The sequence below is a fragment of the Desmodus rotundus genome, chromosome X (assembly GCF_022682495.2).
Source record: "Desmodus rotundus isolate HL8 chromosome X, HLdesRot8A.1, whole genome shotgun sequence".
Taxonomy (NCBI): domain Eukaryota; kingdom Metazoa; phylum Chordata; class Mammalia; order Chiroptera; family Phyllostomidae; genus Desmodus; species Desmodus rotundus.
Genome location: NC_071400.1, coordinates 21,927,707 through 21,948,680, shown reverse-complemented (window position 1 = coordinate 21,948,680; position 20,974 = coordinate 21,927,707). Strand labels below are relative to the sequence as shown.

Here is a 20,974-nt window from a genome sequence, read left to right as displayed (position 1 = left end):
TCAGAGAAAGAAATCACAATCTTTTTAGCACAGAGAAATGAAACTAAAACTTTTTTCTTTTGTATAGCAAGACCTTTTAAATGGAAAGGAGTGTCAGAGAAATCTTCAACCTTTAGCTTAAGGCTTTCAAAGTGAGGCATATGTCGAAGTGAAGGTTCATGACTTTAAGCTCTTTAAGACTGTTAAGTCAGAAGCCATGAATTCAGTACTTTGAGATCTCAGAATAAAACATAACTACCAAAGTTTCTACTTTTTTTCTAAGTATTTCCATACTATTTATTGGTATCTCTGGGAAAGAAGAAAGTTATCTTTCCACAAGATTGTTTTTAAAGATAACTTTTTTTCTTTTTGTATGATTTTATTTATTTTTAGAGAGAGGGGAAGGGAGGGAGAAAGAAAGGGAGAAGAACATCAATGTGTTGTTGACTCTCGCATGTCCCAACCGGGGACCTGGCCTGTGACCCCGGCATGTGCCCTGACTGGTTATTGAACCAGTGACCCTTTCGTTTGCAGGCCGGCACTCAATCCACTGAGCCACACCAGTCAGAGCTTAAAGATAGCTTCTTTAGTAAGCTAAGTTTAAAGTTTAAACATCAATAAGGTTTTAATTAGAACACAGTGACATATATAATGAATTAAAATTACAACTTCTGTATTTCTAAGATGGGATTTTTCAATGAAACCAGGAATTTTGACTTTGGAAACCACAACTGCTTCTTTTAATCTTCCTAGATTTTGAATGTGATTCACTGTACAAGAGCAATTATTTTAAATGTGGGGACAGAGAGATCACCTAGGAATACGAATAATCTACTTTTTCATTTTATTTTCATTTTTTCTATTACAGTTTATATTCAATATTATTTTGTATTAGTTTCAGGTGTACAGCATAGTGGTTAGACTATCATATACTTTAAAGTGTTCCCCTGAAATTTTCAGTGCCCACCTGGCAATACTGTAATGCAATTATTACAATATTATTGACTATATTCCCTATGCTGTACTTTACATCCCTGTGACTCCTTCTTTCCTTCTGCTGTGTAATATTCCATGCTAAGTGAAATAAGCCAGGTGGTGAAAGATAAATACCATATGATCTCACCTATAAGTGGAACCTAATTACCAAAACAAAACAAGCAAGCAAAATATAACCAGAGACAGTGAAATAAAGAACAAACTGACAGTAACCAGAGGGGAGGTGGAAGGAGATAATAGGGGGAAAAGGGAGAAGGGTTTTCAGGAACATCTATAAAGGACACATGGACAAAACCAAAGGTGGGTAGGATCAAGGATGGAGAGGGGGGATAGCTAGGGTAGGGGGGGGTGGGAGGAAAATGGAGACAACTATACTTGAACAACAATAAAAAAGTAAATAAAATAAAATCAATAAATACATCCCTGTGACTATTCTGTAACTACCAATCTATACTTCGCAATCCCTTCACCTCATTTATCCAGTCCCCCAACCCTCCTCTCATGAGGCAGCCATCAGTCTGTTCTCTGTATCTACGAATGTATTTGTTTCACTTATTCATTTACATTGTTCTTTAGATTCCACATGTAAGCAAAATCATATGGTATTTGCCTTTCTCTGACTGACTTATCTCACTTCCCCAATAATTGATATTATCAAAAAATATTCCAAAAAAGATGGTCTCAATATATACATATTTAAAAATATACCACCTGTACTCTAAATCCAGGTATATAAGCAAAAATGATCCATTACCCAGAAGGAAAATAAAAACAGTATGTCAGAAAAGTAAACAGTTTGTATTACAATATTTAAATATAAAATAAACTAATATGTATTTTAAAAGATTCCTTAGAAATCATAAATTCTACCTTCCAGAAGGTAATTAAAGACAAAGATGTCTTCATTTGCAAAAGAGAAAATGAAGGTTTCATTTTGCAATCACCTATATAGTTAATATCTGCTCTTTTGAAAAATATACATTAGAGATAAGTATCTTGGTAAAGAAAGAGGTAATGTTTTATAGAAAGAAGATGGAGGAAAAAAGATTATTTACAAGGGAGTTCAGAGACATCTAGTGGTTGTTAATAATATACTTGGCTTTTTCTTGGAAATGAAATAAGGGTATATAGTTCTACAGTCATATTCACTCTTCAAGAAATGTAAGATTTTCCTTGGACTTCTGAATCTGTTTCATCCTACTGTTTTTGTTTAATGATTATAGAAACTGGAAACAGCATTAAACTCTCAACCTTTTTTAAAATAGTAAAACATCACTAAAATAATACTCAAAATTCAGCAGAAGTTCCATCACATAAAAGGGCATGTATGATCTAAAATATGATTAACCAAAAAATGCAAGTAGGCATTTGTCTTTTACATGTTGTAGAAATTTGTAAAACTAATGTTATATATCAATTATAACTTTAAAAATGCATGCCTTTTGAAAGGAGTTCTCTGCTAAACACGGTCACAGATGCACTGAGCTAGAAGGCACCTTAAAAGGCTAAGTAGCTCATTGCCAAAGCCTTCAGACAATCAAAACAGAATCTCATTTTCAAATCTAATAGAAAAGCTATTCTATATTGTTCTTCAATAATCTATGTCAATGATCCAAAGAATCCTGCCAAACAATTCTTCCTTACATCCGTCAGCCCTTTATTCTATAGATTCTTATCTTTTTTATTCTCTTACCAGTACTTTCTACTGCATCTTACACATGTACCTCTTCATTTTTTAACAAGTATAGCACTTTACATTTATTTCCATTAAATGTCATGCTATGAGATCCAAGGAATCCATCATTCCAGTCTCTCTAGTTCCTTTTGCATCCTGGCTTGATCCAAACAATTTGCTAGTTCTCCCAGCATTACATATTCCAAAAACTTGATAGACATGTTCTAATAACAATCCAAAAACACTCCAAATTTGTGCTAAAATTTTAAGGAATATATGATCTTGTAAAGCATCTGCCAATATTAGCATCTTCAATATGGCAACTCAGATATTTTTCTTTTCTTTTTTATTCAACTTGAACTGAAAATACACAACCAAACAAAATCTTTGCACCTCTATGAACCTTTGGTCAAGAGCGTATTTATGGTTTATAGAAAATACTTTAAAAATGTTCAATACTTGGATTGTTAGTTTCTGTTTACTTTTAATTGTTAGGCTGTATAAAGCTACTTTTTGTTTTAATTGTCTCAGCTGAAAAAAGACTGATGATGCCAACAGTAAAAATGTGTTGCATTTATTTCAATATCATCAGAACACTGCTGAGCAGCACTAGAATTTAACAGAAACACAATTCACATTAGAAAGCACCAGAGTGAATTATAGGCAGCTAAAATAAAAGTATCTCTTCTACTTAATTATTCTCTGTCATGTAATATAAAGATTCGACTTAGGCACCAATTCTTTATCATTAAAAATAAATCCTTGCTCTGACTGGTGTGGCTCAGTTGGTTGGGCATCATCCTGCAAAGAGAAAGGTTACCAGTTCAATTCCTGGTCAGGGCACATGCCTGGGTTGCAGGTTCAGTCCCCCAATGAGCACACGTAAGAGCCAAACAATCAAATGTTTCTCTCTCATGTTTCTCCCTCTCCTTCTCCCTCCCTTCCCCTCTCTCTAAAAGTAAATAAATAAAACCTTTTTAAAATAAATGAAATAAATCTTTAAGTTAGACACACAGTTTTAAGTATCATCTGCCTTATTACAAAGGGGAAAGTGTACCTTTAAATTGGAGAACTCTAGTGGTCACCATATTAACCAAGTAATCAAACTTAGCATCACCAACACTAACATCTTCCCGGGACCAATCTGGAGTTACAACTGAATTGTAGAGAAATCATCCTGAATAACGAACTGAACCCTAGCTGGAGAGAAGACTTATAACCAGGGACAAACAGAAGAAACCACTTCACCACAAAGAGACTTGTAGGGAGTGCAGAGGAGTCGCAAGAGGGCTGGGTGGGTGCCCACAGGTGGCAGCTGAAGTTGCGGAGGGATATTTCAGCAGCTGGCAGGGGCAGCTACCCCAAAGAAGTTTAAGGTCTAAACCCCAAGCTGGGCTCCCCAGCCTACAGTACTAGAGCCAAGAAAGAAATGAAGATAACATCTGGCTGTGAAAAGCAGCAGGGTTTCTGTCTGCCAGGGAGAGATGGTTGGATACTCAGAGAGCTTCTTAAAGGTCCAACACAAAATTTCATTTGCAGCTACTTACCCAGGGCTCTGGCAGAGGGAGGGCAGAGTGGACTAGAGAAACTTGAGGAGAGCCTGCGGTTGGTGTCTCTGGGGAGAGAACTGTAGGAACAGCCAGCAGGATCCCTGTGCTGAGTCATCCCCCATACTGTTCAGAAGCCATCTTTCACAGGCAGAGCAATGACCTCCAAGTGGCATAAGCCTGGCAAGAAGCAATAGCCCTGCCTGCAGGAGTTATTCTGACCCACCCAGGGGAGCTCAACCTGAGCTGCTAATTACAACTTGAGGCTATATCAATGAGCAGTTTAACAACTAAGATGGATTTCTGGGAGCTCTATGAGACTTCAGCTGACTCTACCCCAGTCCTGGTGCTGAAAAAAGCCAGCCTTGGTGTGCAGCCTAGTTCCTTCTGCAAACAAACAGGCCAACTGGAGGGAGCCACATGCTGTGGATCACTGTTAGCTCCAAACAAGTTGACCAGGGCCAGTCACAAGCAGCATCTGACAAGGCTTACAAAGAGGCAGCCAAAATGGGAAGACAAAGAAACAGATCCCAAATGAAAGAACAAGAGAATTCCACAGAAGATGATCTTGATGAAATGGAAGCAAACAATTTAACACATAGAGAGTTTAGAATAATTATTATAAGGATACTCAACAGCATGAAAAAGACATAAAAATGGACCAGTCAGAAATAAAAAATGCAATTATCTGAAGTAAAACTACACTGGAAGGAATAAACAGTAGGTTAGATGCAGCCAAGGGTCACATCAGTGATTTTGGAAGACAAGGTAGAAAAAAACATACACATAGAGCAGAAAAAGAATTTTAAAACATGAGAGGAGCTTAAGAAACTTTTTGGACAAAATAAAGTGTAACAACTTCCACATCATGGGCATAGCAGAAGGAGAAGACAGCAAGCAAGGGATCGAGAACCTGTTTGAAGGAATAATGACCGAAAACTTTCCTAATCTGGCGAAGGAAACACACACACAAGTCCAGGAAGCTCAGAGAGACCCAAACAGGTTGGCCTCAAAGAGGCCTACACCAAAACACATCATAATTAAAATGCCAAAGCTTCAAGACAAGGAGAGAATCCTAAAAGCCACAAGAGAAAAGCAGGTAGCTACATACAAGGGAGCACCAATTAGACTGTCATCTGATTTCTCAACAGAAATATTTCAGGACAGAAGGGAGAGGTGTGAAATATTCAAGGTGATGAAAAACAAAGACCTACAACTAAGGCTACTTTACCCAGCAAGTCTATCATTTAAAATAGTAAGAGAAATAAGGAGCTTCCCAGACAAGGAAAAACTAAAGCAGTTTGTTAACATCAGACAAGTACTGCAACAAATGTTAAAGGGCTTGCTTTCAGAAGAAAAAAAAAAAGAGAGAGAGAAAGAAAAAAAGAGGAAAATAGTCTAACAATAAAATGGCACTAAATACATATCTATCAATAATCACCTTACATGTAAATGGCATATAAATGCTCCAACCAAAAACACATAGAGTAGCTGAATGCACAAGACCCATATATGTGCTGCCTCCAAGAGACACCTCAGATTGAAAGATACACAGACTTAAAGGGATGGAACAAGATATTTCATGCAAGTAGAAAGGGAAAAAAAGCTGGGGTACCAGTATTTATATCAGGCAAAATAAACTTTAAAACTAAGGCTATAGGAAGAGACGAAGAAGGACACTACATAATGACAAAGGGGATGATCCAACAAGAGGATATAACCCTAGTCAACATTTACTCATGCAACACAGAAGCACCTAAATATGTGAAGCAAATCTTGATGCACATAAAGGGAGAGATTGAAAGAAATAACACTCCATTGACTTCAATGGATAGATCTTCCAGACAGAAAATCAAAAAGGAGACAGCAGCCTTAAATAACACACTAGATCAAATGGATTTAATTGATATCTACAGAGCATTTCACCCCAAAGCAGCACAATATACATACTTTTCAAATGCACGTGGAATGTTTTCGAGGAAAGACCATGTGTTAGGACACAAAAAAAGGTCTCAAAAAATTTAAGAAGAATGAAATCATATCAAGCATCTTCTCTGACCACAAGCTATGAAACTAGTAATCAATCACAAGAACAACACTGAAAAACACACAAAGACATGGAAGCTAAATAACATGTTATTAAATAGTGAATGGGTCAACAATGAGATCAAGGAAGAAATCAAAAGATACCTTGAAACAAATGAAAATGAGGACACAACAATTCAAAATCTATGACACACTGGGAAAGCAACCTTAAGGTTAATTCATAGCATTACCGGCCTATCTCAAAACACAAGAAAAAGCTCAAATAAACAATCAAATGTTACCCTTAAAGGAACTTCAAAAACACCAACAAAGCCCACATCGAGTAGAAAAAAAGAAATAATAAAGGTCAGAGCAGAAATAAATGAAATAGTCTTTAAAATTATACAAAAGATCAATGAATGCAAAAACTGGTTCTTTGAAAAGATAAACAATATTTATAAACCTTTAACCAGACTCATCAAGAAAAAAAGAGAGATCCCAAATAAATAAAATCTGAAATAATACAGGAGAAATAAAAACTGACACCAAATAAATAGGTAAGAAAATGTTTTGAATGACTAACTGCATGCCAACAAACTGGAAAACTGGATGAAATAGATAAATTCCTAGAAACATACAATCTTCCAAAACTAAATCAGAAAGAATGAGAGGTTCTGAATAGACAGATTACACCTAGTGAAATTGAAGCAGTAATATAAAATCTCCCAACAAACAAAAGCCCTGGACCAGATGGCTTCACAGGTGAATTGTACCAAACTTTCGAAGAGTAACTAACACCTCTCCTTCTCAAAGTATTTCAAAAAATTCAACAGAGGGGAAGGTTCCAAAGCTCATTTTATGAGGCCAGCACTATCCTAATTCCAAAACCACACACAGACACTACAAAAAGAAAATTATAGACCAATATCCCTGATGAAGATAGACGCTAAATTCCTCAACAAAATATTAGCAAACCGAATACAGCAATACATCAAAGAGACCATACACCATGATCAAGTGGGATTTATTCTGGGAATGCAGAGTGGTACAATGTTCACAAATCAATAAATGTAGTTTGCCACATAAACAAAATGAAGGATAAAAATTACATGATCATATAAATAGATGCAGAAAAAGCATTTGATAAAATCCAGCATCCATTTATGATAAAAACTCTCAGTAAAGTGGGAATAGAGGGAACATACTAAAACATAATAAAGGCCATATATGACAAACCCACTGCCAGCATCATACTCAAAGGGCAAAAACTACAAGTATTTCCCTTAAAAAAGGGAATAAGACAGGGATGTCCACTTTCACCTCTCTTATTCAACATAGTACTGGAAGTCCAGCCACAGCAGACAAGAAGAAATAAAAGGCATCCAAATTGGAAAAGAAGAAGTAAAACTGTCTTTATTGGCAGATGACATGATACTGTACATACAGAATCCCAAAGATTCCACTAAGAAACTATGAGAACTGAGTACTGAATACAGCAAATCAGCAGGATACACAATATCCAAAAATCAGCTGCATTTTTATATGACAATAACAAACTGACAGAAAGGGAAATTTTTAAAAATCCCATTTACAACTGATTCAAAAAGAATAAAATACCTAGTAAAAAATGTAACCAAGTATTTAAAAGCCCTATATTCAGAACATTGTAAATGCTGAAGAAAGAAACTGAAGAAGATACAAATACGTGGCAGCACATACCGTGTTCAAGGGTAGGAAGAAATAACATCATTAAAATGTCCATACTGCCCAAAGCGATTTAGAGATTCAACACAATTCCTATCATGATTCCACTGACTTAATTCTCAGAACTAGAACAAACATTTCAAAAATTTATATGGAACCACAAACGGCCCCACATAGCAACAGTGATCCTGAGAAAGAAGAACAAAGTTGGAGGAATGACACCACCTAATATCGAACTACACTATAAGGCCACAGTAATCAAAACAGCATGGTACTGGCATAAAAACACACAGATCAATGGAACAGAATAGAGAGCCCAGAGATAAACCCACATCTTTATAGCCAATTAATATTCAACAGAGGAAGCAAGCAAATAAAATGGGCTAAAGATAGTTTATTCAATAAATGGTGTTGGGAAAATTGGGACAGATACTTACAGAAAAGTGAAACTAAACCACCTTTTTATACCACACACAAGAACAAACACAAAATGGGTCAAAGACTTAAATATTAGACCTGAAACCATAAAAATCATAGAAAAAAACATAGGCAGCAAAATCTTGGACATTGCTTGTAGCAATATTTTATCAGATATATCTCCCCAGGAAAGGGAAACAAAAAATAAATAAAAGGGTCTATATCAAACTAGAAAGGTATTGCATAGCTAAGGAAATCATCAATAAAATAAAAAGAAAACCCACAGAATGGGAGGACATATACACTAACACATTTATAAAGAACTTACAAAACTCAACACCAAAAAAAAACCAAACCAGCCAATTAAAAACTGGGCAAAGAACCTGAATAGATACTTCTCCAAAGAGGACATACAGATAGACATATGAAGAGATGCTCAATGTCACTAATCCTCAGAGAAATGTAAATTAAAACCATATTGAGGTATCATCTCACATCTGTCAGAATGGCTCTCATCAATAAATCAACAAACAAGTGCTGGTGAAGATGTGGAGAAAGGGGAACCTTTTTGCACTATGGGTGTGAATGCAAATCGGCACAGCCACTGTGGAAAGCAGTATGGAGATACCTCAAAAAATTAAAAATGGATCTGCCTTTTTGACCCAGCAACCCCACTTCTCAGACTATATCTGAAGGAACCCAAAACACTAACTCGAAAGAATATAAGCACCCCTATGTTCATTGCAGCATTATTTACAATCGCCAAGATATGGAAGCAGCCCAAGTGTCCATCAGTAGATGAGTGGATAAAACAACTATGGGACATTTACACAATGGAATACTACTTGGCCATAAAAAAGAAGAAAATTTTAATGTTTGTGATGGTATGGATGGACCTAGAGAACATTATGCTAAGTGAAATAAGCCAGTCAGAGAAAGACAAATACCATATGATTTCACTCACATGTGGAATCTAATGAGCAAACTGAACTAACCAGGAAAATGGGGACAGACTCATAGATGGACAGCAGGATGACAGCTAGGGAAGGCAGGGAAGTTAGGAGGTGGAGGGATTGAGCAAAAAGCAAAAAGGACTCATGGACATGGACAACAGTGTGGTGATTGCTGGGAGGAGGGAGGTATAAGGGGACTAAATGATAATGGAAATACAATAAAAATTAAATTAAAAAAAAACTTAGCATCATCAAGAGTGACAACCCATCATGTGCTTCCTGATGCACTACAATAAAAAGTACAAATCACTTACGTAGCATTCTTGACAAAAATGCTTAACCTAGATCTAACAATGAGCAAATGAAAAGTTGTAATTAAAAGAGACTGAAGAGACTCAAGAGCCAAATGTAATATGTGATCTTTGGATCATTAAGTTTAAGCAACACTATGAAACATACTTTCAGGACAGCTGAAAATTTTGTTCATGGACTGTATACTGGATAACATTACTGAATCAGTGTTAACATTTTCAGGTAGGATAATGATATTGTGGTTATGTAGGAAAACGTCCTTATTTTTAGACGAATGCTGATATATTTAGAGGTGAACCCTAATGATATGTGCAACTTACTTTTAAATGGTTCAGTTATATATAGTACAGATATGTATTTCTGAACTCAAAATATAGATTCTACATTTATATATAGATTCTAAGTATATATACACACACATATGCACACACACGTGGGTGGAGGGGGAGAAAACCAATGTGGCAAATGTTAACGATTAGAGAATCTAAGTGAAGGATATATAATATTTGAAATTTCCAAAATAAAAGTTGGAACAAAAAAGTAAGAAAGGAATACATACCATAGCAGTTCTAGACTTGATAAACCAGTCAAATCTAAACTGAGGAGCATTCCGTACACATTGTCTTAATTCTTCATACACGTTCTCTCTATCAAAGCCCATTTTATGTAACATACAAATCAAGAATCTATCCTCTTCCTCAGTATAGTTCTTTCCTTTGCTGGTTCCATACTGAATACGTAACTGATGAAATGGAGCTTTGTATCTTGCAATCTGTGAATTTAAACAAATTATTGGTTTAACTAAATGTGCAGTAACATGTCAAAGCTAATCACCATATCAGTTAAAACAATCTAATAATAATTTTACAATTATGAAATATAGTACTTTGGCATCCAGGGCTTTCTTGATACTGATCCTGCGTTGAATTCTTGCCTCCCCACGTTCAATTTGAGCCATGATTTTCTCAATGTCCTGTAATTCATTGCAACGTTCCCAAAACACAGCTGAAAAACAGTTATTACTTTAGAATGCTATCATCTTAAGAAAAAGAATCCAAGGAAATGTACAATAAATAATTAACAGAAAAGGATACAATAAAATTATGTTTACAATTAAGATTCAGATTCATCTGTATACAGTATGTTCAGTTGTTAAATACCCCAACTTTTCGTTTAAAAGTTAGACCATCAACAAGAAGGTTTTAGGTTAGTGAGTTTCCTTTCATGAAATATGATAGCATTTTTAATTATCCATCCCAAATGATAGGATTTCAAGATACTACAGATACTGATTTAGGTGATGTTTTTACTCAAACAAGATATAGAAGGGACCAAAAACATAACGTAAGACAGGAGATAGGGTGACCATATTAACTTAGAAAATATAGGTTCCCAGCAAGCAAAAGCAAAAATAAAACCATTATCAACAGATCATTCAAACATGAAGCAGCAATTCTACTGAAATCATTGCTTCATTTTTGGAATCACTCACTGACCTCACAGTATTTCCAATGGCCTGTATGTTAACTTCTTTTTTTTTTTTTAATCACTTGGAATAGCCTAGTTTCTAAAAAACAAAACAAAACACCAAGCCACCCAAATTTTATAAATGAGGTCAATAATCTGGCTGCATTAATATGGCTTGAATGAAAATCCTTTTTAATGACATACTCTACACTCTCAATTTTTTTAAGCCTATCAAGAAAGAAATGTTAGCCCGCCCTGATTTTTATAAGCACCTGCACTCATTATTCATTCCCTCACTTATTCATTCTATACATATTTAAATAAATACCTGCTATGTATAAGATACTTATGAACAGCTAATTGTACTCATTTCTTCTCTTATTGCAACCAACTGCATTAACCCATTGCAATCTCCCCACTGTCTGGAAGAGACCCAATTAAGTTGTCCTGAGCTAGGCATGCTTTAGACCTGGTGTCAAATTTGAGAAAACATCTGACATGGTGTCTTTTTGAATCACTTGTTTTCTTCCAATTTCATATACACTGATGCTATTTTGAAGAAAATTCTACTTCAGAAAATCACTCTGCACATATCTTTTGCCACTCTTTTCATTTACCTCTTGCTGCTAAAATTTCTCCCTCTCATCTATTTTTCCCCTCTCTAAGCCCCCAAATCTCCTCAACTTATATGATAAAGCTTAAGAGTAACAGAAATATTATGCTGGTATCAAGAAAAAGGAAGTTCATAAACTTGATTTATATGAACTAAAAACTCAATATAATCAACCTCTAAAATATTCTCTAATTAAACCTGGATTTCTTCAAGTACTAACAGTATAGATACTTTAAGAGCTGGTCCCGGCCTGTATTAATACTTGATATATTTATTAGTATTGTAATGTTTCCTATAGAATTTGAATTAAGCTAAACAGGATTTGAGGGGCTAGCATAGAAATATAAACCTACTTCGTAACATTGTTTCTATGGGAAAAAATGTGCTAAACAGCTAATATTTAGACTACATTTGAGAGCTCAACCTATTTGAAAGTTAGAAACTTCCTATTCTACATAGAGAAAATTTCCTAGACATAATTACCTATTTTTATTTTTTAAATATTTATTTATTTTTAGAGGGGAAAGGAGGGAGAAAGAAGAGAGAAACATCAATGTGCGGCTGCCTCTCGCGCACCCCCAACTGGGGACCTGGCCTGCAACCCAGGCGTGCACCCTGACTAGGAATCAAACTGTCAACCCTTTGGTTCACAGGCTGGCACTCAATCCACTGAGCCACACCAGCCAGGGCTAATTATCTATTCGTAATAAAAATTTGTTTCAGAAGCCTGAGGTTAAATATGCTGTAACGTAGAAATTGTATTAGTCCATGTGCTTCAGCAGCTAATCTAGTTCTGGTCAAGACCAAAGACACAGATGAATATGAGAGACATGATTCTAGGATCAATCAGCAGATTTATTCAAGCGGTATTTTTAGATCTTTTCCAGCTTGCCTGGAGTTAATGGAACCCACATGATGTGCCTGGACTTGACTGGAAACCTGACAGTGTCCGAGGACCTAAAAGGGCCTAATAAGAATTCTCTACTTCAAGGATGACCTAGAAAGACAATAATTCAACCTGCTGAACCTGAAGTCTCAGACTTACCCAGAAAAGGACCAAATTCCAGAGGTGGGAAAGTGAGAAACATATTTTGTCAGTGCTCATCCAGTAGCCTTGTTTCATCAGGGCTTTACATTGCCGCATCAGCTAACTACTATAGACAACAGCAGTCACTTCGTTTTGATAAGTCAAAACATTTTCATAGAAACGTAATTATATTTATGTACTTTATCCCTAAAAGTTTAAAAGATCTCTGAACAATGGCACAATTAAATTGACACTAAAGAAATGAATAACATTACAATTGGATACCAGATCTGAAGTTATATACAAACCTGAGTACTCCATGACCTCCTCAGGGGTTTTGCCCTCCACTTCTCGAGCTATATTATCAATGTCATCTCTTCCATACTTCTCATTTGCTTTAATAAATTGGTTAAAATCTCGCTTAGTCCAGTTTGTGAATCCCTGTTAACAGAAAATTAAGCATCATCAATCAAGGTTAAATTAACAAATCCATTTATTGTTCTATTTACTTCTATACAAAGATACATTAAAACTGTTTAAAAGACTTAAAATGTTTCTCCTCATAACATACCAAGTTTTTTATCTTGGAATCCAAAGTTGAATGAGTCTTATTTATAAAAATAACTGCTTTTCTATCACGAAGAGAATGTACTTCTCTCTAAGTACTAAAAACTGGCTTATATTTTCAAGATATTATACAGTTTTTAACCCCATATTTTATAGATGCCTACTACATTAAAATACAAATGCATTAAAACACTAATATAAATGAAGTCCAGACATTCCAAAACTTCAGTGGGTTTTTTTTCTCTTCTTTTTTTTTTTTTTTTTTTTATTTCTAGAGAGAGGGGACGGGAGGGAGAAAGAAAGGGAGAGAAACATTGATCAGTCGCCTCTTGTGCCTCCATCGGTGACTGAACCTGCAACCAAGGCACCAAAAGCAAAAACAACAAAAGTAAAAATAAACAAGTGAGACTACATCAAAATAAAAAGCTTCTACACAGCAAAGGAAACCATCAACAAAATGAAAAGGAAACCTACTGAATGGGAGAAAATATTTGCAAATCATATATCTGATAAAGGGGCTAATGTCCAAAATATATAAATAAGCCAGACAACTCAATCACACACAAAAAAAGAAAATTAAAAATGGGCAGAAGATCTGAGTAGACATTTTACCAAAGAAGACATACTGATGGCCAACAGGCACATGAAAAAATGCTCTACATCATTATCTTCAGGGAAATGCAAATCAAAACCACAATGAGATATCAACTTGTACCTGTTAGAACGGCTATTATCAAAAAGAGTATTGTAGAAGTAAGTGGGGATGAGGAAGTGGAGAAAAGGGAACCCTTGTGCAGTGCTGGTGGATATGTAAATTGGTGCAGCCACTAGAGAAAACAGTATTAAGGTTCCTCACAAATTTAAAAATAAAACCACCAAATGATCCAGCAATTCAACTTTGGAGTATTTATCTGAAGAAAATGAAACCACTATTTCAAAAAGATATATGTACCCCCATGTTCATTGCAGCTCTATTTACAATAGCCAAAATGTGGAAACAAGCTAATTCTCCATCAGTGGATGAATGAATAAGGAAATTGTGATACAGACAGACACACACATACAAACACTGGAATATTACTCAGCCTTTAAAAAAAAGAATAAAATCTTGCCAGCTGTGACAGCATGAATGGACCTTGAGGGTACTATGTAAAGCGAAATAAGAGTACAACAAATACTGTATGATCTCTTATATGTGGAGTCTTAAAAAAAACTAAGTTCACAGAGACAGAAAACAGTGGCAGTTGCCAGAGGCATTAGGTAGGAGGGTAGGAGAAATGGGTGAACTCTTTGGGTTTCTTTTTTAAATAAATTAAATATTTTTAAAAAACAATTACTTAGGGCAAGTCAAGGAACATGTATAAAGGACCATGGGCAAAGACAATGGCGGGTAGGGGGAAGGACTGAAAGTGGAGGGTGGGAGTGGGTAGACCAGGGGAGAGTCATGGGGGGGAAATGGGGACAACTGTAAGAGAACAATAAAAAAATTAAAAAATAAAAATACAAAATATCAAAAACAACCAAAAGATTCATTCAACTACTAGGAGGGACAAAAGATTGATTTTACTTCTATTTACAAACTTCAGCAATTTCTCAGTTGAGAATGTATGTATTCACATTATATTATATAATCACAATATACTGCAAACCAAGTAGAATTCTAAGACCATAAATTTAGTTTTGTGCTCAGGAACTAAATTTTTAAAATAAAACATGAATATTTAAGTGTTTATTCCATGGTAATTCCAATATTCATCCAATTGCAATAATATTTCACACTTAAATTTATGACTTCCAGACATGTGGTTAAAAAGGATGTGAATATAATTTCTAAAAATGCATTCAATGAAATTACAACATATACCAAAGAAAAGACCTATATAATAAATAAGATATAAATATAAAAACTATCTTTGGATAATTAATGGGGAACATATTCTAGCACTGTGCCTTGAATTTTGTTCAAAAGAATTTGTTGAATGAATAAATCTTGCTCTCAACTTTTTATACTTATGTGGTATCATTCAGTTCACATTTTTGTTTATTATTTTCCAAGGTCCTTTTATGCTATAAATTTTTAATCTTCTACAAATTATTTTGGAAGTATAACACTCATAAAACTCATTAAAGCACCAATGACCAGAAAATATAATATTTTGTTCAAATGGAAATGTTCCCTATTTAGGAACTTTTAGCTTTTATTTTTTAAATTATATTTTATTGAGTATGCAATTATAGTGATCCTGATTTTTCCCCCTTTGCCCCTCTCCACCCAGCAGCCCCCACTCCCTTAGGCAATCCCCCCACCACTGTTCACATCCATAGGTCATGAGTATAAGTTCTTTAACTACTCTATTTCCTATACTGTACTTTACAGCCCCATGGCTATTCTGCAACTACCAATTTGTACTTCTTAATCCTCTCACCTCTTCACCCACTCCCCCATACCTCCTCCTATCTGGCAACCATCAATACACTCTCCGTGTCCATTATTCTGTCTCTGTTCTTGTTTGCTTCGTTTGATGTTTAGATGAAATTTTGATAGATATGTATTTTTGCCATTTATATTATTCATAGTTTTCATCTTCTTTTTCTTAAATAAGTTCCTTTAATATTTCATATAATAATGGTTTGGTGATGATGAACTCCTTTAGCTTTTTTCCTGTCTATAAAGCTCTTTATCTGCCCTTTAATTCTAAGTGATAGCTTTGCTGGGTAGAGCAATCATGGCTGTAGGTCCCTACTTTTCATGAATTTGAATATTTCTTGTGAATCTCTTCCAGCCTATAAAGTTTCTTTTGATAAATCACCTGAAAGTCTTATGGGAACTCCCCTGTAGGTAACTAACTTCTTTTCTCTTTCTGCTTTTAAGATTTTCTCTCTATCTTTAACCTTTGGCATTTTAATTATGATGTGTCTTGGAGGGGGCCTCTTTGCATCCATCTCCTTTGGGATTCTCTGTGCTTCCTGGACTTGCATGTCAATTTCCTTACCAAATTAGGGAAAATTTTCATTATTTTTTCAAATACATTTCCAATTTCTTGCTCTTTCTCTTCTGCTCCTGGCATCCCTATGATGAGAATGTTAGAACACCTGAAGTTGTCCCAGATGCTGCTTACTCTATCCTCGATGTATTGTTTATTTGTTTGTTTGTTTGTTTGTTTTGGACTCTCTTCTTCTTGCCCTTCTGATGGGTTGTTTTTTGCTTCCTTATGTTCCAAATCATTGATTTGATTCTTGGCTTTATCCACTCTACTGTTGTTTCCCTGTAAATTGTTCTTTATTTCAGTTAGTGTATCATTCATGCTGTTGAGGTCCTCACAGAGTTCTTAGACATCCTAATAACCAGTGTTTTGAACTGTGCATCTGATAGACTGCTTATCTCCATTTTGTTTAGTTCTTTTTGTGGAATTTTGATCTGTTCTTTCATTTGGGCCATGTTTCTTTGTCTCCTCATTTTGGCAGCCTCCCTGTGTTTGTTTCTCTGTATTAGGTAGAGCTGCTTTGACTCCCTGTCTTGGTAGTGTGGCCAATTGTAGTAGGTGTCCTGAAGGATCCAGTAGCACAGCCTCCCCTATCCCCCATGCTGGGTGCTCAAGGTGCGCCCTTCATGTGGGCTGAATACCCCTCCTATTCTAGTTGAGCTTTAGTTGCTGTTTGCAGATAATGGGAGGAATTTACCCAGGCTACCCAGCTGTAAAGATTGGCTGTGACCACGTATCACCAACCTCTGCCCTCCATGGAGGATCAGCAATGTAGGAGCAGGGTGATGGAGCTCCAATGTGATCTGTAGCTGTCCATGGGTGAGCAGGCCCTGGGGTTTCCAAGCTACAGGGGCACCCTGTATGAGCTATAAAGCAATCTGAGATGGCTGCTACTTATACTGGGCTTAGAGGTTCCCAGGTGAAGCCAAGCTGTGAATCTAGGCTGGATGCTACTAGTGCAGGCCAGAGGCTCACTGAAGCCACCTGTTGGTTGTTTGAGAAGATTTAGGAAGTTGTGAAGCATGAGCCAAGACCAGCCATTCATATGGAAAAGCAATTTAGGTGGGCCATTAAGTTGGGTGGGGCAGAGTATCTGGGGATCTCAAGGTGGGTCAAACAGTGTTAGCCAAGTTGATGGAGTCTCAGATTGGCATCAGCTTGCTGGCATTGTGGGGGTAGCGTTTAGAAAAGGGACAATGGCCTCTGCCTGCCTTAATTCCAGACACTTCTATTTTCTCCCTGTATGCCAGTGGTGCTTTTCAAGCTCATACCCTGGTGCTGGAGCTCAAGAGGGAGTCAGTCTGAGTAGGCGAGTCTGTGTGTGGTTCTTTAAGAGGAACTGCTTGGGGCTCAAGCAGCTTCTTCCACAGACTCAATCCCCACTGGTTTTTGCAGCCAGAAGTTGTGGGGACTTATCTTCCTGGCACTGGAACCCTGGGCTAGAGGGCCTGGTGTAGGGCTGGTACCCCTCGCTCCTGTGATATCCCTCCCTAATTTTTATCCACCACACATGGATAAGGGACCAGCCCATTTTGCATCTGCACCCCTCCTACCAGTCTGGTTGGATGTAGATTCTTTCATTCCACAGTTGTCAGACTTCCATTCAACTCAATTTCTGATGGTTCTGAGTGGTACAAAATAGAGATGGTCGTTCTCTATTTTAGATGTAATTTTGAAGTGGTTATGCGAAGAGGTGAGCCATGTCTGCCTACGGTGCCATCTTGACTGGAAGTTGAAACTATTAGCTTTTAATTATACAATGACTACCTTAAATAGTTTCAGAATTCTGGAGATTCTCCAATATGGTGCCCTAGGCAAACACGCCTCACCTCCTCGCAGAACTACATCAAAATTACAACTAAATTATAGAACAACCATCACTCAGAACCATCAGAAATTGAGCTGAATGGAAATCCTACAACTATGGAATCAATGAAGAAACCACATTCAACCAGGCTGGTAGGACATGCAGAGACACAGAGATAAAGAATGGGCTGGTCCCACACCCACAAGTGGTGGATAAAAATCAGGAGGGTTATGTCAGTAGCAAGGGATCCCAGCCCCACAACAGGCCCCCCAGCCCAGGGTTCTAGTGCCAGGAAGATAAGTCTCCAAAACTTCTGGCTGCAAAACACAGTGGGGATTGAGTCCGTGGAAGAAACTGCTGGATTCCCAGACAGTTCCTTTTAAAGGATCCATACACAGATTTACATGGACTTATTTCCTTTGAGCTAAAGCATCAGTATAGCAGCTTGAAAGACACCAGTGGCATAAGGGGAGAAACCAAAGTGTCTAGAATCAGAGCAAGACTCAGGGACAGCTTTCTCCCAGACAGAACTGCTGGCAGAGGCCATTGTTCCTTTTCTGAGCCCTCTCGTGACAAAGCCACAGAGCAGCGGGCACCATATCTGAGACTCCATCTATCTGTCTAACACTGTTTGCCCCAAGCTGGTGATTCCCTGAGGCCCTGACCCACCCAACTTATAGGCCCACCCAAGATGTTACCAGTGGCTTTTCCATACGAATGACTGGTCTTGGTTCATGCTTCAGATGTTCCTAAATCCTCTCAAACAAGCAGCAGCTGGCCTCAGTGAGCCCCTATACTTCTTGATAAGCAGGCCCAGGCCCAGCACTAGCAGCAGCTGGCCTTGGTTCACAGCCTGTCCTCTAGAGGGTACCTCTAAGCCCAACACAAGTAGCAGAAACCTGCAGATTGCTTTATACCTCATCCTGAGTGGCCCCAGATAGAACACAGGCAGTGGCTGACCCTGAATTATACATCCCAGGAAACACCAGAGCCTGTGCACCTAGTGCATAGCTACAGACCACGTTGGAGTACCACTACCCAACCACTTCCACAAGTGACACACTCAAGGGGTGGACTGAGTGGGCACCATAGCCCTGATGAAGTAAGTCCTGCTCTGTGGAGTAGGCCCTGGTACAGGTGATCCTCCATGGAGGGTCGAAGTTGGTGGTCGGTGGTCACAGCCATTCACTGCAGTTGACTACCATGGGTAAATCCCTCCCATTGCCTTGCCACCAGCAATCAAGGCTCCACTACAAAAGGAGGGTCTACTCAGCCACATGAAGGGTTCACCTCAAGTGCTCAGCTTGGGTGTTAAGGGAGGCTGTGCTACTGGATCCCTTCGGGACACCTACTACATTAGGCCATGCTACCAAGATAGGGAGTCATAGCAGCTCTACCTAATACAGAGAAACAAACACAGGGAGGCTGCCAAAATGAGGAGACAAAGAAACATGGTCCAAGTGAAAGAACAGATCAAAATTCCACAAAAAGAACTAAACAAAATGGAGATAAGCAGTCTATCAGATGCACAGTTCAAAACACTGGTTATTAGGATGTCTAAGAACTCTGTGAGGACCTCAACAGCATGAATGATACACTAACTGAAATAAAGAACGATTTACAGGGAAACAACAGTAGAGTGGATAAAGCCAAGAATCAAATCAATGATTTGGAACATAAGGAAGCAAAAAACAACCCATCAGAAGGGCAAGAAGAAGAGAGTCCAAAACAAACAAACAAACAAATAAACAATATATCGAGGATAGAGTAAGCAGCATCTGGGACAACTCCAGGTGTTCTAACATTCTCATCATAGGGATGCCAGGAGCAGAAGAGAAAGAGCAAGAAATTGGAAATGTATTTGAAAAAATAATGAAAATTTTCCCTAATTTGGTAAGGAAATTGACATGCAAGTCCAGGAAGCACAGAGAATCCCAAAGGAGATGGATGCAAAGAGGCCCCCTCCAAGACACATCATAATTAAAATGCCAAAGGTTAAAGATAGAGAGAAAATCTTAAAAGCAGAAAGAGAAGTTAGTTACCTACAGGGGAGTTCCCATAAGACTTTCAGGTGATTTATCAAAAGAAACTTTGTAGGCTAGAAGGTATTCGAAAGAAACTGAAAGCATGGACCTACGACTAAGATTACGCTACCCAGAAAAGCTATAATTTAGAATCAAAGGGTGGATAGAGTTTCCCATGCAAGAAAAAAGCTAAAGGAGTTCATCATCACCAAGCCATTATTATATGAAATGTTAAAGGGACTTATTTAAGAAAAGATCAGAACTATAACAATAAAATGGCAATAAATCAATAAATATATATCAACATTTGAATCTAGAAAACTAAGGAAACAAGCAGAACAGAAATAGAATCATAGATATTGAGAACATTTGGTGGTTGTGAGAAGGGAGGGGGCCATGCAGGAATGGCTGGAAAAGGTGAAGGGATTAAGAAGTACAAATTGGTAGTTACAGAATAGCCATGGGGATATAAAGTACAGCATAGGAAATGGAGTAGAGAAAGAACTTATACACATGACCCATGAAAAGAAACAATGGTGGGGATGGGGACTGCCAGAGGGAGTGGGGCATGCTGGGTGGAAGGTGGGTAGAAGGGGACTAAGGGGGAAAAATTAAGACAACTCTAATAGCATAAACAATAAAATACAATTTTTAAAAGTCTCAGAAATTTCTCATCATTGTATTAAATTTCTTTCCAAGAAAGGATAAAAGGCATTTTGAGATTTATGACATTATTATATAAGTAAAATATTAGTAAAATATAATTTCAGAGAATAGTTCACACACATTAAAATAAATTTAAATTTTCAGGAATACACTAGTAATTATTGTCTGTCAGGATTCATAAGTGAATAAATGACTTTATTATAATTATTAA

General features: G+C 37.1%; 1 protein-coding gene across 9 annotated transcripts in view; it reads right to left on the bottom strand.

Moving 5' to 3' along the window:
* SMARCA1 (SNF2 related chromatin remodeling ATPase 1) overlaps positions 1 to 20,974 on the bottom strand; it is an 82,116-nt gene that overhangs the window by 12,019 nt on the left and 49,123 nt on the right. For all 9 annotated transcript variants that reach the window (XM_053917445.2, XM_071220248.1, XM_053917442.2 and 6 more), the window contains 3 exons: positions 13,024 to 13,156; positions 10,495 to 10,613; positions 10,168 to 10,380 (listed from right to left, as the gene is read on the bottom strand). In XM_053917445.2, the coding sequence (XP_053773420.1) occupies positions 10,168 to 10,380; positions 10,495 to 10,613; positions 13,024 to 13,156 (465 nt within the window). The remainder of the gene's footprint in view (positions 1 to 10,167; positions 10,381 to 10,494; positions 10,614 to 13,023; positions 13,157 to 20,974) is intronic.